Source organism: Numida meleagris, chromosome 3 (assembly GCF_002078875.1).
Source record: "Numida meleagris isolate 19003 breed g44 Domestic line chromosome 3, NumMel1.0, whole genome shotgun sequence".
Lineage (NCBI taxonomy): Eukaryota > Metazoa > Chordata > Aves > Galliformes > Numididae > Numida > Numida meleagris.
The window spans coordinates 15,124,629-15,143,591 of record NC_034411.1 but is presented as its reverse complement, the minus strand read 5'-3'; the positions used below and the strand labels follow the sequence as shown (position 1 = coordinate 15,143,591).

The 18,963-nt window shown below is 46.7% G+C and overlaps 2 protein-coding genes and 1 long non-coding RNA gene across 5 annotated transcripts in view; 2 read left to right on the top strand and 1 right to left on the bottom strand.

Annotated features, from left to right (window-relative positions):
• On the bottom strand, window positions 1–2,057 carry LOC110395355. Its single transcript, XR_002436361.1, has 2 exons — window positions 1,477–2,057; window positions 1–1,248 (listed from the first exon to the last, which is right to left on the bottom strand). It is a non-coding gene; the product is annotated as an uncharacterized LOC110395355 (long non-coding RNA).
• Window positions 2,141–4,501, top strand: PET117 (PET117 homolog). The gene is made up of 2 exons (XM_021389597.1): window positions 2,141–2,351; window positions 4,294–4,501. The coding sequence occupies exons 1-2, from the start codon at window positions 2,256–2,258 to the stop codon at window positions 4,441–4,443; spliced, it is 246 nt and encodes an 81-aa protein (XP_021245272.1). The 5' UTR covers window positions 2,141–2,255; the 3' UTR covers window positions 4,444–4,501.
• Window positions 4,657–18,963, top strand: part of KAT14 (lysine acetyltransferase 14) — an 18,301-nt gene continuing 3,994 nt past the window's right edge. For 2 of the 3 annotated variants that reach the window (XR_002436359.1, XM_021389587.1), the window contains exons 1-8: window positions 4,657–4,974; window positions 6,736–6,854; window positions 9,854–9,975; window positions 12,231–12,412; window positions 12,976–13,395; window positions 14,305–14,873; window positions 15,421–15,557; window positions 16,090–16,265. Coding sequence is in view for 2 of the 3 variants with exons in the window: in XM_021389587.1 (XP_021245262.1) it covers window positions 4,719–4,974; window positions 6,736–6,854; window positions 9,854–9,975; window positions 12,231–12,412; window positions 12,976–13,395; window positions 14,305–14,873; window positions 15,421–15,557; window positions 16,090–16,265 (1,981 nt within the window). In the remaining variant the exon portion in view is untranslated. The remainder of the gene's footprint in view (window positions 4,975–6,735; window positions 6,855–9,853; window positions 9,976–12,230; window positions 12,413–12,975; window positions 13,396–14,304; window positions 14,874–15,420; window positions 15,558–16,089; window positions 16,266–18,963) is intronic. The other variant, XM_021389588.1, reaches the window with a different exon arrangement.

Here is an 18,963-nt window from a genome sequence, read left to right as displayed (position 1 = left end):
TTCTATTAGCAAACCAAGGTGTTTATTCGAGGAAACCTTAAGTGGAGAGAAACCAGGTGAGCCAGCAAAAAAACAAAAGGCTCTTCTGAGCCAATTTCCCTCAGCACAAGCTCAGCCTCTCATCTCACTCCCTGCTCCAGAGCATCAGCAATGTGGCTTGACTCCTTGCAAGAAGCTACCACCACTGGCACCACAAGTCCTGTGAGATGTCTCTGCAATGGCTTGTGGGTGGTTAAGGTTGTATTTGTCGTGGGTAACCCCGAAATCTCCATTTTTTCCCCTGCTGCTAATCTCCAGCTGAAAGGCTTCCCCAGCAGTATCACTGCAGGGCACCCTGGCCTCCCTCCCTCTCTCCCATGCCGTTCCTGCTCTCCATCCCTGCAGCATGCCTCTGGCTGTGTGCACACTGCCAGCCCACACCATCCAGCTGGAGAGCAGCTTCACACAAAAGGAAGGGAGACTTTTCCACGCAGTTACTGTGGGATTTTAAGCCAGACCTAGCTGCCAGTCTGGCCCATAGCTTGGTTTTCCATCAGGTCACCTCCTCAGTGAGCTTACCCTGAGCATGGAAAGCCAACGACCATCCAGAATGGTGGACCACAGCAAGTTGAACCTGGGGAAGACGAGCACAGCAGCAACCCTTGGCCCTCAGGAGGGATGGGAGGAGAATGGGAACCCCTTGAGCCAGAACTCCCCACTGTGAAACCACAGCCTGAACATTCCCTGTCTGGGGTTTTGGGCCCTGAAGTGATTAATGCCAGGCTCACACAGAGGCACTTGGCTCCCAGCTGGGCGAGCTGTGCCCTTCCATGGTGCCAAAGGCACTGTGCCTTGGCTCACACCCACTCTACATCTGGCCCGACCCTGTTCTTGGCAGCTGGTGGCTTTGGCTGTGCTACAAGCACTTACGCACGTCTTAATAACAGTAAACATACAAATGTGAACAAAACTATTATATTAAATTGAAATGCTATCATTTCCACTAATTTTACCTTTCATTTTAATCACATTTGTTCAGCAGACAGATGAAGAAGATTATAACAAGGAAGGATTGGCTTTACGCATTCAGTTTTCCCGTTCTGCTGAGGGGATGTGCCCTGGCCACCTCCTCAACAGCAAAGGTCCCCATTAGTGTCACCAAAGCTGACTGCAGTGAGCAGCTCCACACTCTACTTGGAAATAGGTGAGCCTGTTTTAGAGGAGCTGAAAATCCTTGTGTCCCACCTGACAGACAGCACTGGCAAATACCTGGAGAAAAAGCACAGGAAGGAGTCAGGGATAAGTGCACCTCTCACAATAAACCTCCTATCTCGTGTTGGTAAAGAATTTGTGAGCTGAAAGCAGCAACTTGACACAGGATCATGAAATCACAGAATGGCTCAGCTTGGAACGGACCTTAAAGACCCCCGAGCCCCACCTCCAGCTGCGGGGAGAGCTGGCCCCCACCAGTTCAGGCTGCTCAGGGCCCCATCCAACCTGGCTTTGAGCGCCTCTCCACAACCTCCTCTCAGGCAGTTGCAGAGAATGATAAGGTCTCTCCTGAGCCTCTTCTCCAGATTGAACCATCCCAGTTTCCTCAGCCATGCCCCATGAGATTTGTGCTCCAGACCCTTCACAGCTTCGTTGCCCTTCTCTGAACTTGTGCACTCAATTCTCTCATCCAAATAAACAATCAATAAAGATACTGAGCAGGACGGGCTCCAGTATCGCCCCCGGGGAACCCCGCTGGTGACCGGTGGCCAGCTGGTTGTAACGCCATGCAGCACACCCTGCGGGCCCGGCCCTCCAGCCAGCTCTACCCAGCAGAGCACAGCTGCCCGAGCCACGGGCTGACGGCTTCTTTATCCCGTGATAAAGCCATATTTCATCCATCCCAGCCTTGAAAGCCATATTTCTCCAACGGCGAGATAAGGACGTAATGCGGGACGGTGTCAAAGGCGCTGCGCGAGTCCAGACGGATCATCGACGGCAATCCACAAACGCGCTCGGCTCCAGTCTGACGCAGCAGGTGAGCCCGGCCCCAGCAGCACTGCAGCACTCGGGGCAGGCTGGCGGCAGCTCGGCCCTCCGCTGCTCCGGCCTGGCGCCGGTCGGACTCGCTCGGCGCTCGGCAGGGGCGGGGCGCGCCTTCCCCTCTCCTCCCCCCCTCCCGGCGCCGCCCTTCCCCCCGCGGCGAGCCGGCGGCTGTGGCGCGCGCTGCTAACGGCCGTGCGCGTGCCCGGCGGCGGGGCGGAACGGAGCGCAGCTGCGCGGCGATGTCGAGGAGCTCCCGGGCGGTGCTGGTCGTCACCGCGCTCCTCTCCGCCGCCACCATCGCGGCCGTGCACGTCCAGCAGCGGCGGGAACGCGAGGTGAGCGGGGGCGGGGAGGGAGGCAGGCCCGGAGCAGTGCGATGCCCTCCCGTCCGTCCGCGTGTTACTAACGCTGTCAGGAGGGGAATAGGGATCGCGGCCCTTTGCGCCTTCTGGCGTGCTGTAGTTGTTGCTTCGTTTGCAAACCGCTGGTAAGCGCCTTCGGTTGGGGCACCTGAGGCCGCTTCTGCGAGCTTCCGTCCCGGGCGTCGCTGCTTTGCCGGGCGCTCGCTGGCTGACGGGCAGCGGGGAGGGTCGGGGTGGGTACGGGGAACGTTTCTGCTGAGCGGAGCGGTGAGGCCCGGCGCGGGATGCCGGGGTGCTGCCGTCACCGTCCCTACGGGCTCGGGCTGTGGAGATGCGGCACTGAGGGCCGCGGTCAGTGGGCGCGGCGCGGTGGGTCAGCGGTTGGATGTGGTGATCTTGGTGGTCTTCTCCTGCCTTTATAGTTCTATAAACGATAGGCAACTTCCTCCCCACAGGCCTGTTTTAATACTTTTCCCGTTGCTAGGAGCAGCCCTTGCAGTGGTTAGGCGGTGTTTAGCTGCAAGCAGGTGGTCAACTTTGATGAGTTTCCAAGAGGTGAAGGGTCAGAGAATCCAGTTGGTCAAGTTCCCAAACCTTTGGGGGAGGGGGGGCAGATCCAGTGTGCATATTTATTTATTTTTTTTTTTCAATAGGTCACTGGAAAATTTGTCCCTTGCCATAGAAAATGCAACCTGTTTTCTGCCCATTCTAACACCCGGGCAGGGGCACAGCCTCTGTGAATGCTAGGAAGCGTGCCTACAAGCAAGCTGCTGTATTGTGTGTCAGGCAGCATGCTTGGATCCGCCTTCCCTGCTGAGTCCCAAAATGCACTTCTCACTCATGGTTTCAAGAGGTGCCTGGCAAAAACTGCCCAGGTACCTTCCCAGACACTGGAACAGGTTGCCCAGAGAGGCTGTGGATGCCCCCTCCCTGGTGGATGCCCCCTCCCTGGAAGCATTCAAGGCCAGGCTGGATGGGGCTGCCAGCAACCTGGTCCAGAGGGAGGTGTCCCTGCCTATAGCAAGGGGTTTGGAACTTGATGACCTTAAAGGTCCCTTCCAACCCAAACCGTTCAATGATTCTGTTCAATGATTCTGTTCAATGATTCTGTTCAATGATTCTGTTCAATGATTCTGTTCAATGATTCTGTTCAATGATTCTGTTCAATGATTNGATTCTGTTCAATGATTCTGTTCAATGATTCTGTTCAATGATTCTGTTCAATGATTCTGTTCAATGATTCTGTTCAATGATTCTGTTCAATGATTGATTCTAGGTAGCAGAGACTGAGAAGTGTAAGGAGGAAACAAAAGAGTAGCTAGAATCTTCTTAAGGCTGTTTACATTCATTTGGTGATTTAGCTATCAGTGTGCAAACTGCTCATCAATGCTATGTGTTTTATGTATAATTAATGTTCTAGATAAAGGGTATATCTTGCGAATAAAGTTCCTTGCTTTTTCAAGAGCTGTGATCTCTAAAACAGGCTGTTTTCATAAACAGGCTGTGGATCTTTAACCGGCCTTACAGTGAGAGTTTACTAGCTTTATTTCTTTAAATAAAAATAATAATTAAAAAAAGAGTAAGGCATGAGCAAATGAAGAAAAAAATGGCTTTTTTTTTTTCTTGAAATTATTTTCATTTTGTCACCAAATTCTCTCTAAGCAGAATAGAACTTTTGGAGGGATTACCTGGGTTTGGGTAGAGGTTTAGGGAAGAGATACCTGGCTGTTACAGATCACGTCCATCCTGCACGGTGTGGGTGCCACCAGTGCACAGCACGACGCTGTGGCTGTAGGAGGTTTGCAGAGGCAGTATGGCACGATGAGCAGCCCTGCAAGAGGGACTGGAGCCCTGGTGGGGTGGTCATGCTCATGATCAAACAGGCTGTGATGAACCATGTCCCTTGTGCTTTCAGAGGCTGCACAGTGGAGTTCTCAGAGATCTGGAGCGACAAAATCAGAAAAAGGAAAATATTCGCCTGCTGGAAGAGCAGATTGCTCTGACAAAGCAGCTTACAGAAGAAAGAGACAAGATGCTCATGGAAAAGGGATCCCAGCAGTCCTAGATGAGACCTGACTTGTTAAGAGGTTTGATTAAAGGCACTTGGGATGATTGCATTCTAACTACTTCCAAGTATTTCAGTAAACAGAGATCACCTGTGAAAAACTGTTTTGTTCAGATACTTTGTATTCCTGTTCCAAAAGCCGTAGGGCATACACAAAATATTTCATCCATCGCTAGTACTTGCGGAGACTGGGCACATCCAGTGTGGATGGTCTTGTGAACGTGGGGAGGACGGGCTCCTTGTCATGCAAACCTTCCTGCTGTAGGCCATGAAGGATGGCTAATAACGTCCACATGAGCGGGCTGCTGAGCCGCCATGATGACGAAGCTACGAGGACTTCGACCTCGGAGGGCCTGGAGGAGGGTGAGGTGGAAGGGGAAACCCTCCTAATTGTAGAGTCTGAGGACCAGGCCTCGGTGGATTTATCCCATGACCAGAGTGGAGACTCACTGAACAGCGATGAAGGTGACGCGTCCTGGATGGAGGAGATGTCCTACTACTGCGAGAAGTGCCAGAAGTGGATTCCAGCAAGTAAGAGGGCTGGCTTTGCTGTTTGTCGTAGCCTTCCCCACATTCTGTTGGCATCACCAGGGTTGTGATCTGCAAGGTGTCTGTCTTTGATGACTTTTGGTTAGCTCTGTCCCAGTGCTGGAGAGGAAATGCTGCCTAGGTGTTGCATGGAGCCCAGCAGCTTGTTCTGTGCATTGAGCACCTCAATCTATGAGCTGTGCACGTGTCCTTAGCTGGCACTCCCTGTGAGAAGGGGGGACTGTCTGCTCTAATTAGTGCCTAACAAGGGTATGACATCAGAAATGTGCATGCCATCCTGAGGTCTGCCACTGGCATGCCAAGGGACTTTGGCCAAGTGAGTTGTCCTCTCACAACTCTCCCATTAAGAACGACTCTTTTTGCAGAGGTTTGTGGAGGAATGGGGCTTTGCATGTGGAGCCACTTTTTTGTTTGTTTGTTTTGTTCCATAGTTGGCTTGCTGCATCTGTGGAGCGTATGGATAAGTCTCAGCACTAATGATTTTCTGATAATGTGAATTTAATTTAGCTTTTGCAGAAGCATGTCCAGCCTGTAGTAGCTAGCTTTGGAAGGTGCTTGGAGCAAGCTAGGTAACTTGATCCCTTTGCTGCTGCTGCTTGACATAAGATGTATGCTGCTAGCTAAATAACAGGCTTTACTTTCAAAATTCTCGACAGTTAGATCTATTATCAGATCCAAAACCTAGGTATTGCTAAACTCTTTGTTGTTGTTCTGTTATTTATTTTTGTTGTTGTTGTTGTGTTTTTATTATTTCTGTGTTTAGAATCATGGAACTCTTCTATTGGCATCTACTTCTCAGCTGTATCAGAGCTGCCCTTTTTGCCATCCTAAAACTTGCCACAAGTCTAGTGTAGAAATCTCACAAGGCATGGTGTGAGCATTGCTAATAATGTGATGGAGCTAGCATAGTACTGTTAAAATGATGCTGTGCAGACAGTGGGGCATGTATTAAAGTGTATTAATAATAGATAATAATAAAAAGGAACAGAGTTGAAAGTAGCATGAGATCTCATCTCAGAGCACTCAGTTTAACACTGTTCTGTTTTACAAAGATGTTCCTCTCTGTTGTTGCTGTGGAACAAATCCAAAGAGCAGTAATGAAAGAGATGGAATGCTTTTAGAGGAAGACCTTTCCTGTGTATTTTCAGAAGTGCTGTAATCTTACCTGTTACCCTGTCCTGTGGTTTTGCTTTGTACTTTCACGTATTTCTTTAATCTCTGTTGAGTTTAGCAGTCCTGATTGATTTTTTTTTTTTTCCCCCCAATCGTCAGCTGCAGAAGCGTAGAAGTAGAGCCTTTAACTTTGAATGCGTGGTGTTTGATAGTTGGCTCTACCCCAGTAGAACATTTTTATTCAAACTTTATGCAGGGTTAGCAAACCAGCTGTTGTTCTTGTTTCTTTGTTTTAAATAGAATGGGTAACATTTATTGCAGTATATAGATTATTCTTGGGAAGCAAAAACTAATGAAAAAATGCAGAGGAAATGAGGAAATCCTTTGACTGTGTATATGTGTTCAGCTGCTAAGTAGAATGAGACTTTCTAATGTCTGTGCTTTTCGATGGTCACTGCTGCAACTGTAAAATGAATCCACACCTTATGTTACAGCTCATGCCAGCACTTCTTGGGAACTGCCTGGGTCTTTCAAAAGGTGCTTTTCTGCCTGATGGAAATGCAAATCTCCTTTGCAGCCTTTCTTTATATGAGAGGACTGAAAATTCTATCTTTTGCTTATTGATTTTAGGTCAATTGAGAGAACAGCTCAGCTACCTCAAAGGAGATAACTTTTTTAGATTTACTTGTTCTGATTGCTCAGAAGATGGGAAGGAACAATTTGAACGGCTGAGACTAACTTGGCAACAAGTAAGTACAATGTTTGTTCCAGAAGAACGACCGCAGCACTTTATAAAATTGTTGTTTGTTGTGTATGCATTACCTAGAAAAGGAGGATTGGGTATAGATGACAAAGAAACATATGAGTGAACTTCAGAAATTAATTATAGAGGATTGCCTGCAGATTAGAACTTGAGCATTTGGCAAGTAAGTTGGAAGATAATCACGCAAACCGCATTCCTCTTTTTTTTTTTTTTTCCCTCCTCATTCATGTTGCTCATGAATTTCATGGCTTCAGGCAAATTTGGAAAAGCAAAATGCAATTTGGCTGCTAGGCATGAACAGTTTTTTTTTTATATATGAGCAAATGTAAAACTAGTGAGGTGGCAACACACAAACCAAAAGCTTGCCAGCTCCCTGAATGCAAAGCTCTAACTTGGCTGCTTGCTTACTAACAGTAGCCCTTGCTAGATTCTGCCAGTTCAGTCACTTACACACCTGTGCAATCAACATATTCTGTGTTATACAGCAACCACTGTGTGGGTAGAGCGATACGCACCTTGCTCCAAGTAGGGTGCAGGTTTACTTTGAGGGGCAGGCAGGAAGTACTGATTGCTTTTGCATAAATGGATTTGATCAAGCAGTAGCTAATGCTCAGCATTAAGTGCTTCCAGATGCCAAGCATTGGGAGGTATGTGCAAGACATCTCTTCTTGAACTCTGTGACAGAACTAGTGTGCTGTCTCAAAACAGATCGTTTCAAACATCAGTTGTAACTTCTGCAGTGCTTTCTGCTGGTGCCTAGTGCAGGGCTGCAGGGGGAAAAATTTAGTGTTGCCACCCGTGGCTGGCAAAATTACAGACCCAGAGAGCAAAGACACTAGCATTATGCTCAGCACTCTTCAGCAGAATGGAAGGAGACTGGCATGGCAAAGGGAAAGGTGGAATCAAAGCTGGTGAAGAGGAAAGTCTCCCTAGGCTTCAAGCAGTTGCTGCTCCTTTGGAGTACATTGAATTGAGGGAAGTGATCAAATCTGTCTGAAGTATGGAATTGATTCCATGCAATTAATAGTTGGTCACTTGGGATTTACTCACAAAAGAGGCGTGGTTCCTTCCAAACCTGTCCGATAGTTGGTCACACTGAATTAGGCTGTGAAGCATGTAAAAGAGCTGTAATGGATTGTTTAATGAAGATCACTTGTAAGAACATCATTTGAAGATCATTTGGAGGCTGGTAACAAATGGTGTCCCCCAGGGGTCTGTCTTGGGGCTGGTGCTCTTTAACTTGTTTATCAATGATGGGATTGAGTGACCCTCAGCAACTTTGATGACACCAAGCTGAGTGGTGCCGTTGATAAAGCAGAAGGAAGGGATGTCATCCAGAGGGACCTTGATAAACTCAAGAGTTGGGCCCTTGTGAACCTAAAGAGGTTCAACAAAGGAACATGCAAGGTTTTGCATTTGGGTCAAGGTAATCCCAGATACATATACAGACTGGGAGAGGAACTTGAGAGTAGCCCTGCTGAGAAGGTCTTGGGGGTCCTGGTAGATGAAGGACTGAATGTGAGCCAGCAGTGTGCACTTGCAGCCTGGAAGGCCAATGGTATCCTGGGCTCCATCAGAAGAGGGGTAGCCAGCAAGGACAGGGTGGTGATTGTCCCTCTCTATGCTGCCCTTGTGAAGTCCCAGCTGGAGTACTGTGTCCAGCCTGGAGCCTCCAACACAGGAGAGAAGTGGAACTGTTGGAGAGGATCCAGAGGACAGCCACAAAGATGATCACAGGGCTGGAGCACCTCATATGGAGACAGGCCGAAGGAACTGAGCTCATTCAATCTGGAGAAGAGAAGACTGAGGGGAGACCTCATTGTGGCCTTCCAGTATTTAAAGGGAGTTTATAAATGTAGGGAAATCAACTTTATATGGGTAGATAGTGATAGGACAAGGAGGAATGGTTTTAAACTAAAGGAGGGGAGATTTAGATTAGATGTCAGGGGGAAGTGTTTTACTGAGAGAGTGGTGAAGTGCTGGAACAGGCTGCCCAGAGAGGTTGTGGATGCCTTGTTCCTGGAGGTGGGGCCCTGGGCAACCTGATCTGTGGCAGGGGGGCTGGAACTTGGAGATCCTTGGGGTCTCTTCCAACCCAAGCCATTCTATGATTTGGAGACAAACCTAAAGGCTGCATACCAAGAAAATTAGTAGATGTCATGTGATTTTACATAGTTTAACCTGTGTTCAGTTTGGTATGCAACAGTGTAGCGATCAGAAGGACCATCCCAAAGGAAAAGGCATTACAAGAGAGGTGGAAGAACTAGCATGATAGCAAGGTGCTACAAGGGAAGGGAAGTAGATTGCTCACCCATATCAGAAGATTCTGGGTTCGCAGGGAAGAGCTTCCACCAAGGAGGAATCTCCAGAAAGAGATCCTTCCTCGGTGGCAGTCAACCCTCCAATGAGGCCTAAGGGGGGTGGAGCCTTCCAGTCACACAGTGAATTGCCTTCACCTGTGCTCCCAGGGCTGACTGGGTCTTTCCTCCAGGCGCTCAATCAGTGGTTCAGGCCATTACTCAGCAGTTCCCATACAAACAGTAAATATCTGGAAAGACGCTGATCACTGTTTCTGACGGATAAGGTAGTGGGATTGCTTGTCACAATTTTTTGTCTTTTTCAAAAGACTGTTCCTACTTCCACACTGCATTCAGATCCTAGTTGTGATACAACTGATTTATACTACTCTCTGCAGAAGTTTGTGTTTCTTCATAAACCTGCATAATTAGGCAGCTTTTATTCCCCTAGGGTGGTGAAATCTTTTGGGGAAAAAAAAAGAGAAGAATCCACATCTAACAATAGAGAGATGTGGAAAGGCAGCACGAAAGCAGGAGGAAGACTGCAGAAATTGCCTAGGAGATGTTGCAGAAATAAGATATTTATGAGATAGCAAAGATTTGTGTGCGCATAGCATCACATGGTGAGGTGGAAGCTCACCAGGTGAAGCAGAAAAGACGCACTGGTTTCCACTGCTTTCTGTTCCAGGTTGTCATGCTGGCAATGTACAATTTGTCTCTGGAAGGAACTGGCCGTCAAGGGTACTTCAGATGGAAAGAAGATATATGTGCTTTTATTGAGAAACACTGGACTTTCTTATTAGGAAACAGGTAAAGAAATGATGTGTCCTGGAAGCTCTGGTTGGTGAGCCAAATGAATTAAAAACTGGTATACAGGTGGGCAGTGAGAGTCCTGGTTAATTCAGGGATGTCTCTGTTGAGTGTAGCTAGCCAGAAAATTGAAGTATTTAGTACTAAGAACCTGAATGTAGGCACAAGGGGTAATTTTGAGAGAGAATAAGCATTTCTCAATGGGAGGAAAAAAAAGTAGCAATGTAGCTGCATATGTTTTGGATGTATTTCTTATCTTTGTTTAGATACTGTATGAACCCACAAAGCTTTTCAAGTCTTCCTGAATTTTCACAATGGATGAGCCAATCCTGATGTCATCCGCCTGCACTTCAAAGAAAAAAAGAGCTTCAGCAAAGTACCTTGTTCCTCAGCTCCAAAGCTTATACGATGACATTCACAACAAAGGGAAACTGGGCTTTGTCTTTTAGCTTGTTTTGGATCTTAATAAAGTAGCTGTTACTTAGTAGGTATTATACACTATTGTAAACTCTTTCACAGTCAGTGTGTGCTGAGGAGGAATCTATTAGAATATGAACCCTTCTCGTAAATGGTTACCTTCTGTGACAGTGTCTTGTGCCTTGCGTAGGTGAATATCATGTTATTTTCTAAGCATACTGACACTGTCAAAATTAAATGTCACTGATAATGCTTGTGCTGTGGAGGCAGGAAAGGAAGCGAGCAAGTCTCTGAAGTTGTACGTCTGTTGATTTCACAGAATTTCTCCTAGCTCCAGGGGATTTCTCTGTTGTGAGGTCTGGCCTTTCTCCCTACCCAGGTTTGCTGTTCAGCTTTGCTTTCACTGAGTGCCTGTGCCTCCTTGCTCTGTACCCAACAATGTTAGTCCCCTCTGGAAACCAGCAGGACCGTGACAGGAGGGCAGCTGATGGCCAGTTGTCCCTCACTTAGGGAGCCTTGCCTCCCAGTGTTTGCTGCTGTCTCCTGAGACCTGCCTTATGGGCGGGGTAGTCCCTGCTCTGATGGATTTCAGATGAAGTGATTACTGGCTTGAGACTGTTGCTTCTGTCCTTGCCTGGACTGCTGGAGTGTAACAGTTCAGGAACTGCAATGCTGTTCATCCTTGCCAGATCTAGTCGCTCCAGACTCTGAACTGGGGCATCTGATGTTAATCTCCCAGATTTGAAGGGCATTGCAGTAATGTGTGTAATTGCAATGCTCAAGACAGCAGCAAATACCTACAAGCCAAACCTAGCCCAAGTACTGAAAGTTTGGCCAGTGGGAGTGTGTAATGGCAAGAAAGGAATCCAAGAGACTACAGATATGGATCTAGACTTGATGCCACAAACCTCCTCTTTGCTATACTGAAGGAGGTTTGTGGCAGAAACTGCTGAGCAGAGCTGGGGCTTTGGAATATGACTCATACGTTTACGTCTGTGGGACTAGCACAGGATTTCCTCTGTTACCTGGACAATTTCTGCAGCACAGTTGTCCTTGGTGATTTATTTCTCAGGCCCCTGCTCTCAGCTGCAGCTTTGCCATGCACTGCAGAGGTGGATAGCATTGTCGTCAAATCCCAGTCCCCTCTGTGAATTCAGCCTTCAGGGTCCCGTCCTACGTCTTTGGGAGCATGCTTTGCTAAATGCATTGGAATTTTGAAGTAGCCAATGCAGGCATTTAAATTCTCTCTCCTTCTATGTGAAATGACGCATTCATTGCTATCTTTCCCTTATCTCTCCCATCCTGTGTATCCAGAGTCCTGTTTGCTATCTACAGTAAGGGAATATGCCCTGTAACATCAGATCAACACAGCTGTTACTAGGATCCTGTTCATGTATTGCTGTAGATAAATGGTTGCTTTAAGAGGACTGTGGTTGGCTAAGATAGGAACGTGAGGATTTAAATGATTGGGGTGCTAGTGGCAGAATAAGCCTGTCCTCTGTCAGCTAAGGATGTTGCAACTCATTGGCAAAAGAAGAAAAATAACATCTCACTGTGCTCTGTTTGTGTGGTGTTTATGGAACATAGGTACGTAGCACTTTGTATGTCAGAGCCCAAAAATACATTGCAGGTTGTCCTTTAGAACTGTTCTCTGAGAAGAAATTCATTCCTCCTTTACCTCTTGGAGGACTGGAATTTTGGCAGTACATAATCTCGCTGTGTCAGTCAGTGCCTGAAGCCCTCTGCCCTTACCATCTTTGAGGAGCAGGGAAGCTTTGGAATGAAGGCATAGCTAGTGAGTGGGGACCTAATGCTTGTTTTCACATCTCCTGCTGTAGGAAAAAGACCTCAACATGGTGGAGCACTGTTGCTGGCTGTCTCTCTGTGGGGAGCCCCTTGTATTTCCGCTCAGGAGCCCAGGAGTTCGGAGAACCAGGGTGGTGGAAACTGGTTCATAATAAACCCCCAACAATGAAACCTGAAGGAGAAAAGCTGTCTGCATCTGCACTAAAGGCAAAAGGTAACTGTTTCCCAGAGGGAGTATAGGTTCCCAGCTGGGCTGGAGCTGACAAAGCTGGAAAACAAGTCAAAAGTTTTCTAAAAAGAAAATGATTCATTTTGTTTGGATGGTTATGAGATGTGATTTTTTTGTCTTAGTTTGCCTTTGCTGTAATGGCTGCTGTGAAGAGGACCCTTAATTGCCTTTTACATTTTGTTTCCTTTTTGCATTGTGCTAACTGATTTAAAGCTTTTGAGATCTGGACAGGCTTTTATGGTGTTTTTTTGTTTGTTTGCAACTGAAATCTGTGATTCTTCTGTTCTCCTTTACCCAGGGAGTGTTTTGTTTTGTTTTCATTTTGTCCACACTAAATGCAAATTCTCTTCAGTGCAGAGGAGCAAGATCAGGGCTTAAGTGAGGTTTTAATGGTGCATAGACTTCACGCTACATGCCTTGAAGTAAATTTCTTGTGTATTTTGGAAATAGATCTAAAATTTCAAGGCAACATGTTGTTGTACATATTATATATATACAGTGATTGCAGGAGCTAAGTGTATGTTAGAATAAGCAAGCTACTTCTTTAGCAGCTTCAAAGCCACCTCTGGATCCCATCATTACTGTAGAAGGACTCAGGAAACGGGTAAGCCGCAATCCAGTTGAATCGGCCATGGAGCTGAAGGAGAAGAGGTCTCGCACTCAGGAAGCCAAGGATATTCGGAGAGCCCAGAAGGAGGCAGCTGGCTTCCTGGACCGTAGTACTTCCTCCACTCCCGTTAAGTTCACCAGTCGAGGCCGTCGTCCCGATATTGTCCTTGAGAAAGGAGAGGTGATTGACTTTTCTTCTTTGAGCTCTTCAGATCGCACTCCTCTGACAAGCCCTTCTCCTTCCCCATCTCTGGACTTCTCTGCTCCTGGCACGCCAGCCTCGCATTCAGCTACTCCTAGCCTTCTCTCAGAAGCAGATCTCATCCCCGATGTCATGCCACCACAGGCTCTGTTTCATGGTAAGAGATGCTATATTTTTCCTCTTAATAATGAGCTGCATATAGTTGTCAAGAAGAAGACATGGAAAAAAAGGAACTCCCAAAGAACTGCAGGATTTTTTTCAAGTTAAGATGGTCACAAAGTAGTGATGCATAGTGAATGCTGGCAGTTCCTTGGGGAGCCAGACCTCGTTCTAATCTAGAAGATAGAGAGTATATCACTTCTTGTTGGAAGGAAGGTAGTTATAGAATCATAGAATCATCAAGCTTGGAAAAAACCTACAAGATTATCTAGTCCAGCTGTCCACCTACCACCAGTATTTCCCCAAAAACCATGTCCCTCAGTACAACATCTAAACGTTTCTTGAACACCTCCAGGGACGGTGACTCCAACACCTCCCTGGGCAACCTGTTCCGGTGCCTCACCACTCTTTTGGAGAAGAAATTTTTCCTTATCCAACCTGAACCTCCCCTGGAGCTACTTGAGGCCGTTCCCTCATGACTCATTGAATCGTATTCTGCAGAGGGACAAATACTGTTCTTTTGTGACTCCTAATTGTTACTTCAGTTTAAACAAAGCTTCTCCAGGGTATGCTAGCTAAAGATAGAGCTCATCAGCTTGATCATTTGATCCCCAGTGTTCAGGAATTTTCAGCAATTTAATGTTTGAGCTTTATAGCTCAGAGTGTGATGTTTTCAGATGCCAAATTGCAAAATACCTTAGGAGAAGGATCGATTCTGTGCCCTGAAATTGGAGTCCTTAATGTATCCTCTGCCCCAAATCTGGAGGCCTAGACGTATACAGAAAATGGAGTCTGTTGGGTAACCCACACTATTTCCCCTTAGCAGAAAGGTTCTGCAAGAGCCCCCTTTGCAATGGGACTTGTATGTTTACATTTGTTTCCTGGATTATTTTGATGTGTTGAACAGATGATGAGGAGATCGAAGGAGATGGAGTCATAGACCCAGGAATAGAGTATGTGCCCCCCCCAAGTGGGACTGCTGGTCCTGGGACCATGATAGCAAGTAGAAAAAAAGTGAAGACAGCTGAGCAGATCAAGCAAGAAGTGGAGAGTGAAGAAGAAAAAACAGAAAGGATGGAAGGTGACAGTGAAGATCCTGAAGAGTCAAACACGTCTCTGCAGATGAGGGGGCGAGACAAGAGGAAACCACAGCTGGAGAAGGATGCTAAACCCAGAGCTCCCAAGCATACTTCTGTTAGTATCTATGAGGAAAAGCTGCTGCTGAAGAGACTGGAGGCCTGTCCCAATGCCTTGAGCATGACCCCAGAGGCCCGGAGGCTGAGGCGCAAGCTGATAGTCAGGCAAGCCAAGAGGGAAAGGGGGCTGCCGCTTTTTGACTTGGACCAGGTTGTGAATGCAGCGCTGCTCTTGGTTGATGGGATTTATGGAGCCAAAGAAGGTGTTTCCAGGTCCCCAGTAGGGCAAGCGACGTACAGAACTACTAGTCAGGACTTCAGGATCTTGGACAGATACCAAGTAAGTGCCATTTAAATCTAAGTGATCCTTTGACTGGGGTTGTTTTCAAGTTTTTGCTGCAGACAGCAGCATCACCTTTGGAATATCTGACCTGGGAGGTTGAAAGGATAATGTGAACCAGGCTTACTGTGACTTGGAGCTATGTCCCCACTGGTTATCTCACAAGACCAGTTTTTTTTTCCTCAGGAAATGCTCAGTCAGCACAACTGTCTGTCAGTATAAGTACCACAGATTTTCTGTGTATTTGTACTCCAGCCCTGCCCAAAAAATGATGGTGGAGGCCTGAAAGTACCCAACTACTCTTTCATGCCATACAGGAAAAAGGTCACCTGGAGTGCTTTGCTGAGCAGTAAGTTCAGCTCGTAGCTATGATTGCTGAATCTGAGAGTGCACTGCAGTCCTCTGTGGTGGGACAGTCATCCTGGGGTCTAGATCATCCTGTCATAGTGAAAGTCCCTTATTCTTTCTCTGTTATTATGATTCCCTTTTGTTAAGTCATTGACTAGTTTTCCTGAAGTGTTCTGGATTTTTTTTTTTGTACATGCAGACAGTGCTGCCTGCCATGAAGGGATATCGACAGCAGACAACGAAGTTTCTGTATCGACTGGTAGGCTCAGAAGACCTGCTGCCAGACCACAGCATTGTCAGTCCTTACACGTCCCGTGTGCTGAAACCGTACATCAGGTACAGATGGTCAGAGGTTCAGTTTGCTCTTCGCTTGGGAACCAACAGTCCACCTTTGAAGGCCAGTGAGCAAGAGGTGTTCTGGTGGGAGAGGTCACTTTTCTTCTGGGCAGCCATCCTCACTCATTGTTGCAGTACAACTCAGTATCCTGTGGTAACCCTGGAAAGGTGGTGTATCATTTATCTGAATAGTTAAACTGTCTCTGCATTAGAAAGAGGAATCTCCAGGAGAAGAGAGGGCAGGGCGTAGGAGGAATCACTGTGGTTGTTAGAGGCAAGTTGCGCCTGCTTTTGGGTCAGACCCATAATATCCTTGGTGCTGCCATAAAAACAAGCTGGCTTAATGTGCTGTGGATCCAAGTGTTTTGACCTCTGACACAACAGTGTTCTTGCTGAGCAATGTGCTGTGTTCCCACATGAATGGAAGACTGTTCTTTTGTTCCAAGTTGAGCATGTCAGAAAATATTTTATGGGCTGCAGTGGCATTGTTCCTCACTTGCCTTCTGTGTTTGCTTTTCATGTTAATTGGCAGGCGTGATTATGAGACAAAGCCCCCCAAACTCAGGCTGCTGGCAGAAATCTGGGCGTATCCGCACAGGAATGATCTCAACTGGAAGGCTGAGCCAGGAGCACCCATTGATTACTGTTACGTTCGCCCTAATCACATCCCTACTATAAACTCCATGTGCCACGAATTCTTCTGGCCTGGTAAGATTCCTTTGATGCTTGGGTTTCTAAGAAGGAAGTGGTTTTGTTCAGGAAAAGAAAGCATTCTGGGGCCAAATTTTCTTCAGTTGGTGTCTGGCTCAGTTCTTAGAAAACCATTATCTTATGTCATAGGAATGTGGTTGAGATGGAGACATGGGTTTGGTGTCTTTGTCTTTTCAGATCATTTAGAACTGGGCAATTAGGCCCTAATTAGCACAGCACTTAAAGAAATAGGTCGTTTTGAGTAACACCATTGGTGCCAGTAGTTAGTTACTAAAATTAAGCAACCAGTTAAACCTTTTGCCAAATCCGAATGGAGGTATGGGAGGGGGCTGGATGTAAACAGTTTTGTGCCAGGGGTCTAATACTCACTGGAGTGAAATCTAGGAATCGCACTAACTACTGCAGGCTTCAGTGTGGTGTTCTTCATTTCTTCAAGGCTTGGTATTTGCAATGTATGAGAGAGCTTGAGAATTGATTTTTATGTATCATCTCTTTAATTATAAGATCCCTGGGGCAGTGGCTGCCCTTTATGGGGTGGGGTTGGGGCCACAGTTAGGCTGTAGCCTCTAACTTTTATGAAATAACAGAAGCAAAGCTTCTGATTAGCAGTCAACACTGCAGACTGATTTAGAAAAGCTCAGTGTAAACAGTCCACACCTTTATTCCAAATAACTATTTGCTTTACATTTTGATTTGCAGATAGTGATTCAGCGTCATTTGTAGTTCAGCGGTGCTTGTAAGCTGCAGTCAGGATCAGAACTCTTTGTGCTACTTATTGTCCGAATTGTACAATCCAGGGGAAGATAGCTTGTGAAAGGCAAGATATGCCAAGTTGTTTGGGAGCTCATAAGATAATGCAATCCTGACAGAGAGAAGCCCTTTGTCATAGTCTGTCCTCTTTTGATAATGTATTTGTAGTTCTGGCCAAGTTGGGTTGCACATTCATCAAGCTCTTCAGGACTCACCTTGCTTTATTTAACATAAGGAGCGTGGGTGTGTTCCACCCTACAAGGGACTGTGCATCATTAAATCAGAAAGCTGACACTCCCATCAGTCTACAAACAGGAATCAAAATCTTTTCCATGGTGTAAATTTTCTGAGGTTAGGATTATAAGATTATTGCACCTCGGTCTATTTTAGTAGGAGATAAATGAGGAGGTGATACTTCAGGAGATAAAGCACAGTGTCTGTGTGGGCACCAAAGGTTTAGCTTTTCACTGGGCTGGTGCAGCTGCTGAGGTGTTTGGGGTGGGATGCACAGCTGGGAGGGTGTTTAAGCTAGCAGTCGTGTTCAGAGAAATAGCATCATTTAGGTTGGAAAAGAGTTTCCAAGATTATCAAGTCCAACAGTCAACCTGACCTACCAAATGTACCATCACTAAACTGTGCTTAGTGCACTTAGGTGCACTCACTGCCTTCTAATAGTTACACTGTCTTGCTGACTGGGTTCTTAAGTCATAGGCATTTCACCAGGTGGGGTGGGTCCAGACCTTAGTTCTTCCACATCTGCAAATCCTTCCTGTCAGAGCTTTTCTTGTTTATCTCAAGGCAGAAACAAGCTCGCATCTAGTTACCCCGAATGAGCTGACGTGAAGCAAGATTCCTCCTTGTTGTCTCTTGTGCTATCTTGTGCCTTCATGCCCTAATGGGAAACATCTCCTGAGCAGACAAGTGGTAAACCGTACTGAGCTAAGCGTCTTCCTACTGGAATAACTGCATGCTGAGGGGACGGCACCGCTTCACCGCTTCAGGGCAGTGTAGCGTTCCTGTACAGGCATGCTGTGAGGCGCTTCACAGTCAATTGCAGCCTTGAGATAATTAACGCTGCTCCCTATTGCCAATCAGTTCCTCCCACATCTTACTCCACCCATCTTACTCTCGAGCAAGAAAATAATTCACCCACTCTTTTAAGCCGAGTGCTTTCTGAAGTCTCACATCTCATTATGAGTGATAAACATTAGTGGAAAACATACTCTACTGTTTCGTTACCCCATGTTCCAGATATATCTGAGATTGCCAGTTTGAGGCTGAAATAGACAGTGTGATTCTGCCAGGTCTTGCACCTTGTGTAGGGCCTGTCTACATAGGCAAATTACCAAGCAGTCTTCTGTGCTGTGAGCTAAATGCTTGGTACTAACATGCTGTGTAGATGCTCTTAGGCTGCACCAGCAATGTGATGAGGTAAGGTCGCAAACTCTACTCAGAAGCCACTGGCTTCAGGTGTTTCTGTCCAGCCTCTGACTCAAAGAAGCACCACTGCCAGAGAGGCTGTTTCAGACCACCAGATTGTATATTTTGCGTGCTAAAAGTAAATGTTTTCATTGTGTAGAAAGCTGTGGTCAGCTTCACAGGATAGCTTCACAAACAGCTGAGTACAGATAGTGGAGGAAGCAGTAGGAGGTGAAGGCCAGATGGAGAAGAGACAGGAACTGCAGGCAGATAATGCTACCAAACATGAAACCCAGTTTCAGGTGTGCTGCATCTGGAGAGAGTTTGCAGGAGGAAGAGGATGGAGTAGCTGATACACTCTGTATTGCTCCCCTTTGCTTGCAGACAGGTCCTTTGGCATTTGCAGGTTGCGGTAGTAATGATATATGCCTGCGTGGTGCTGGCCTGGCCCGGGTGGGTGAAGAAGTAAGCCCTTATCCTTCAATGTTACTGTGGCCTCTAGGAGCCCTAGGCAAGGCGGGGGGGG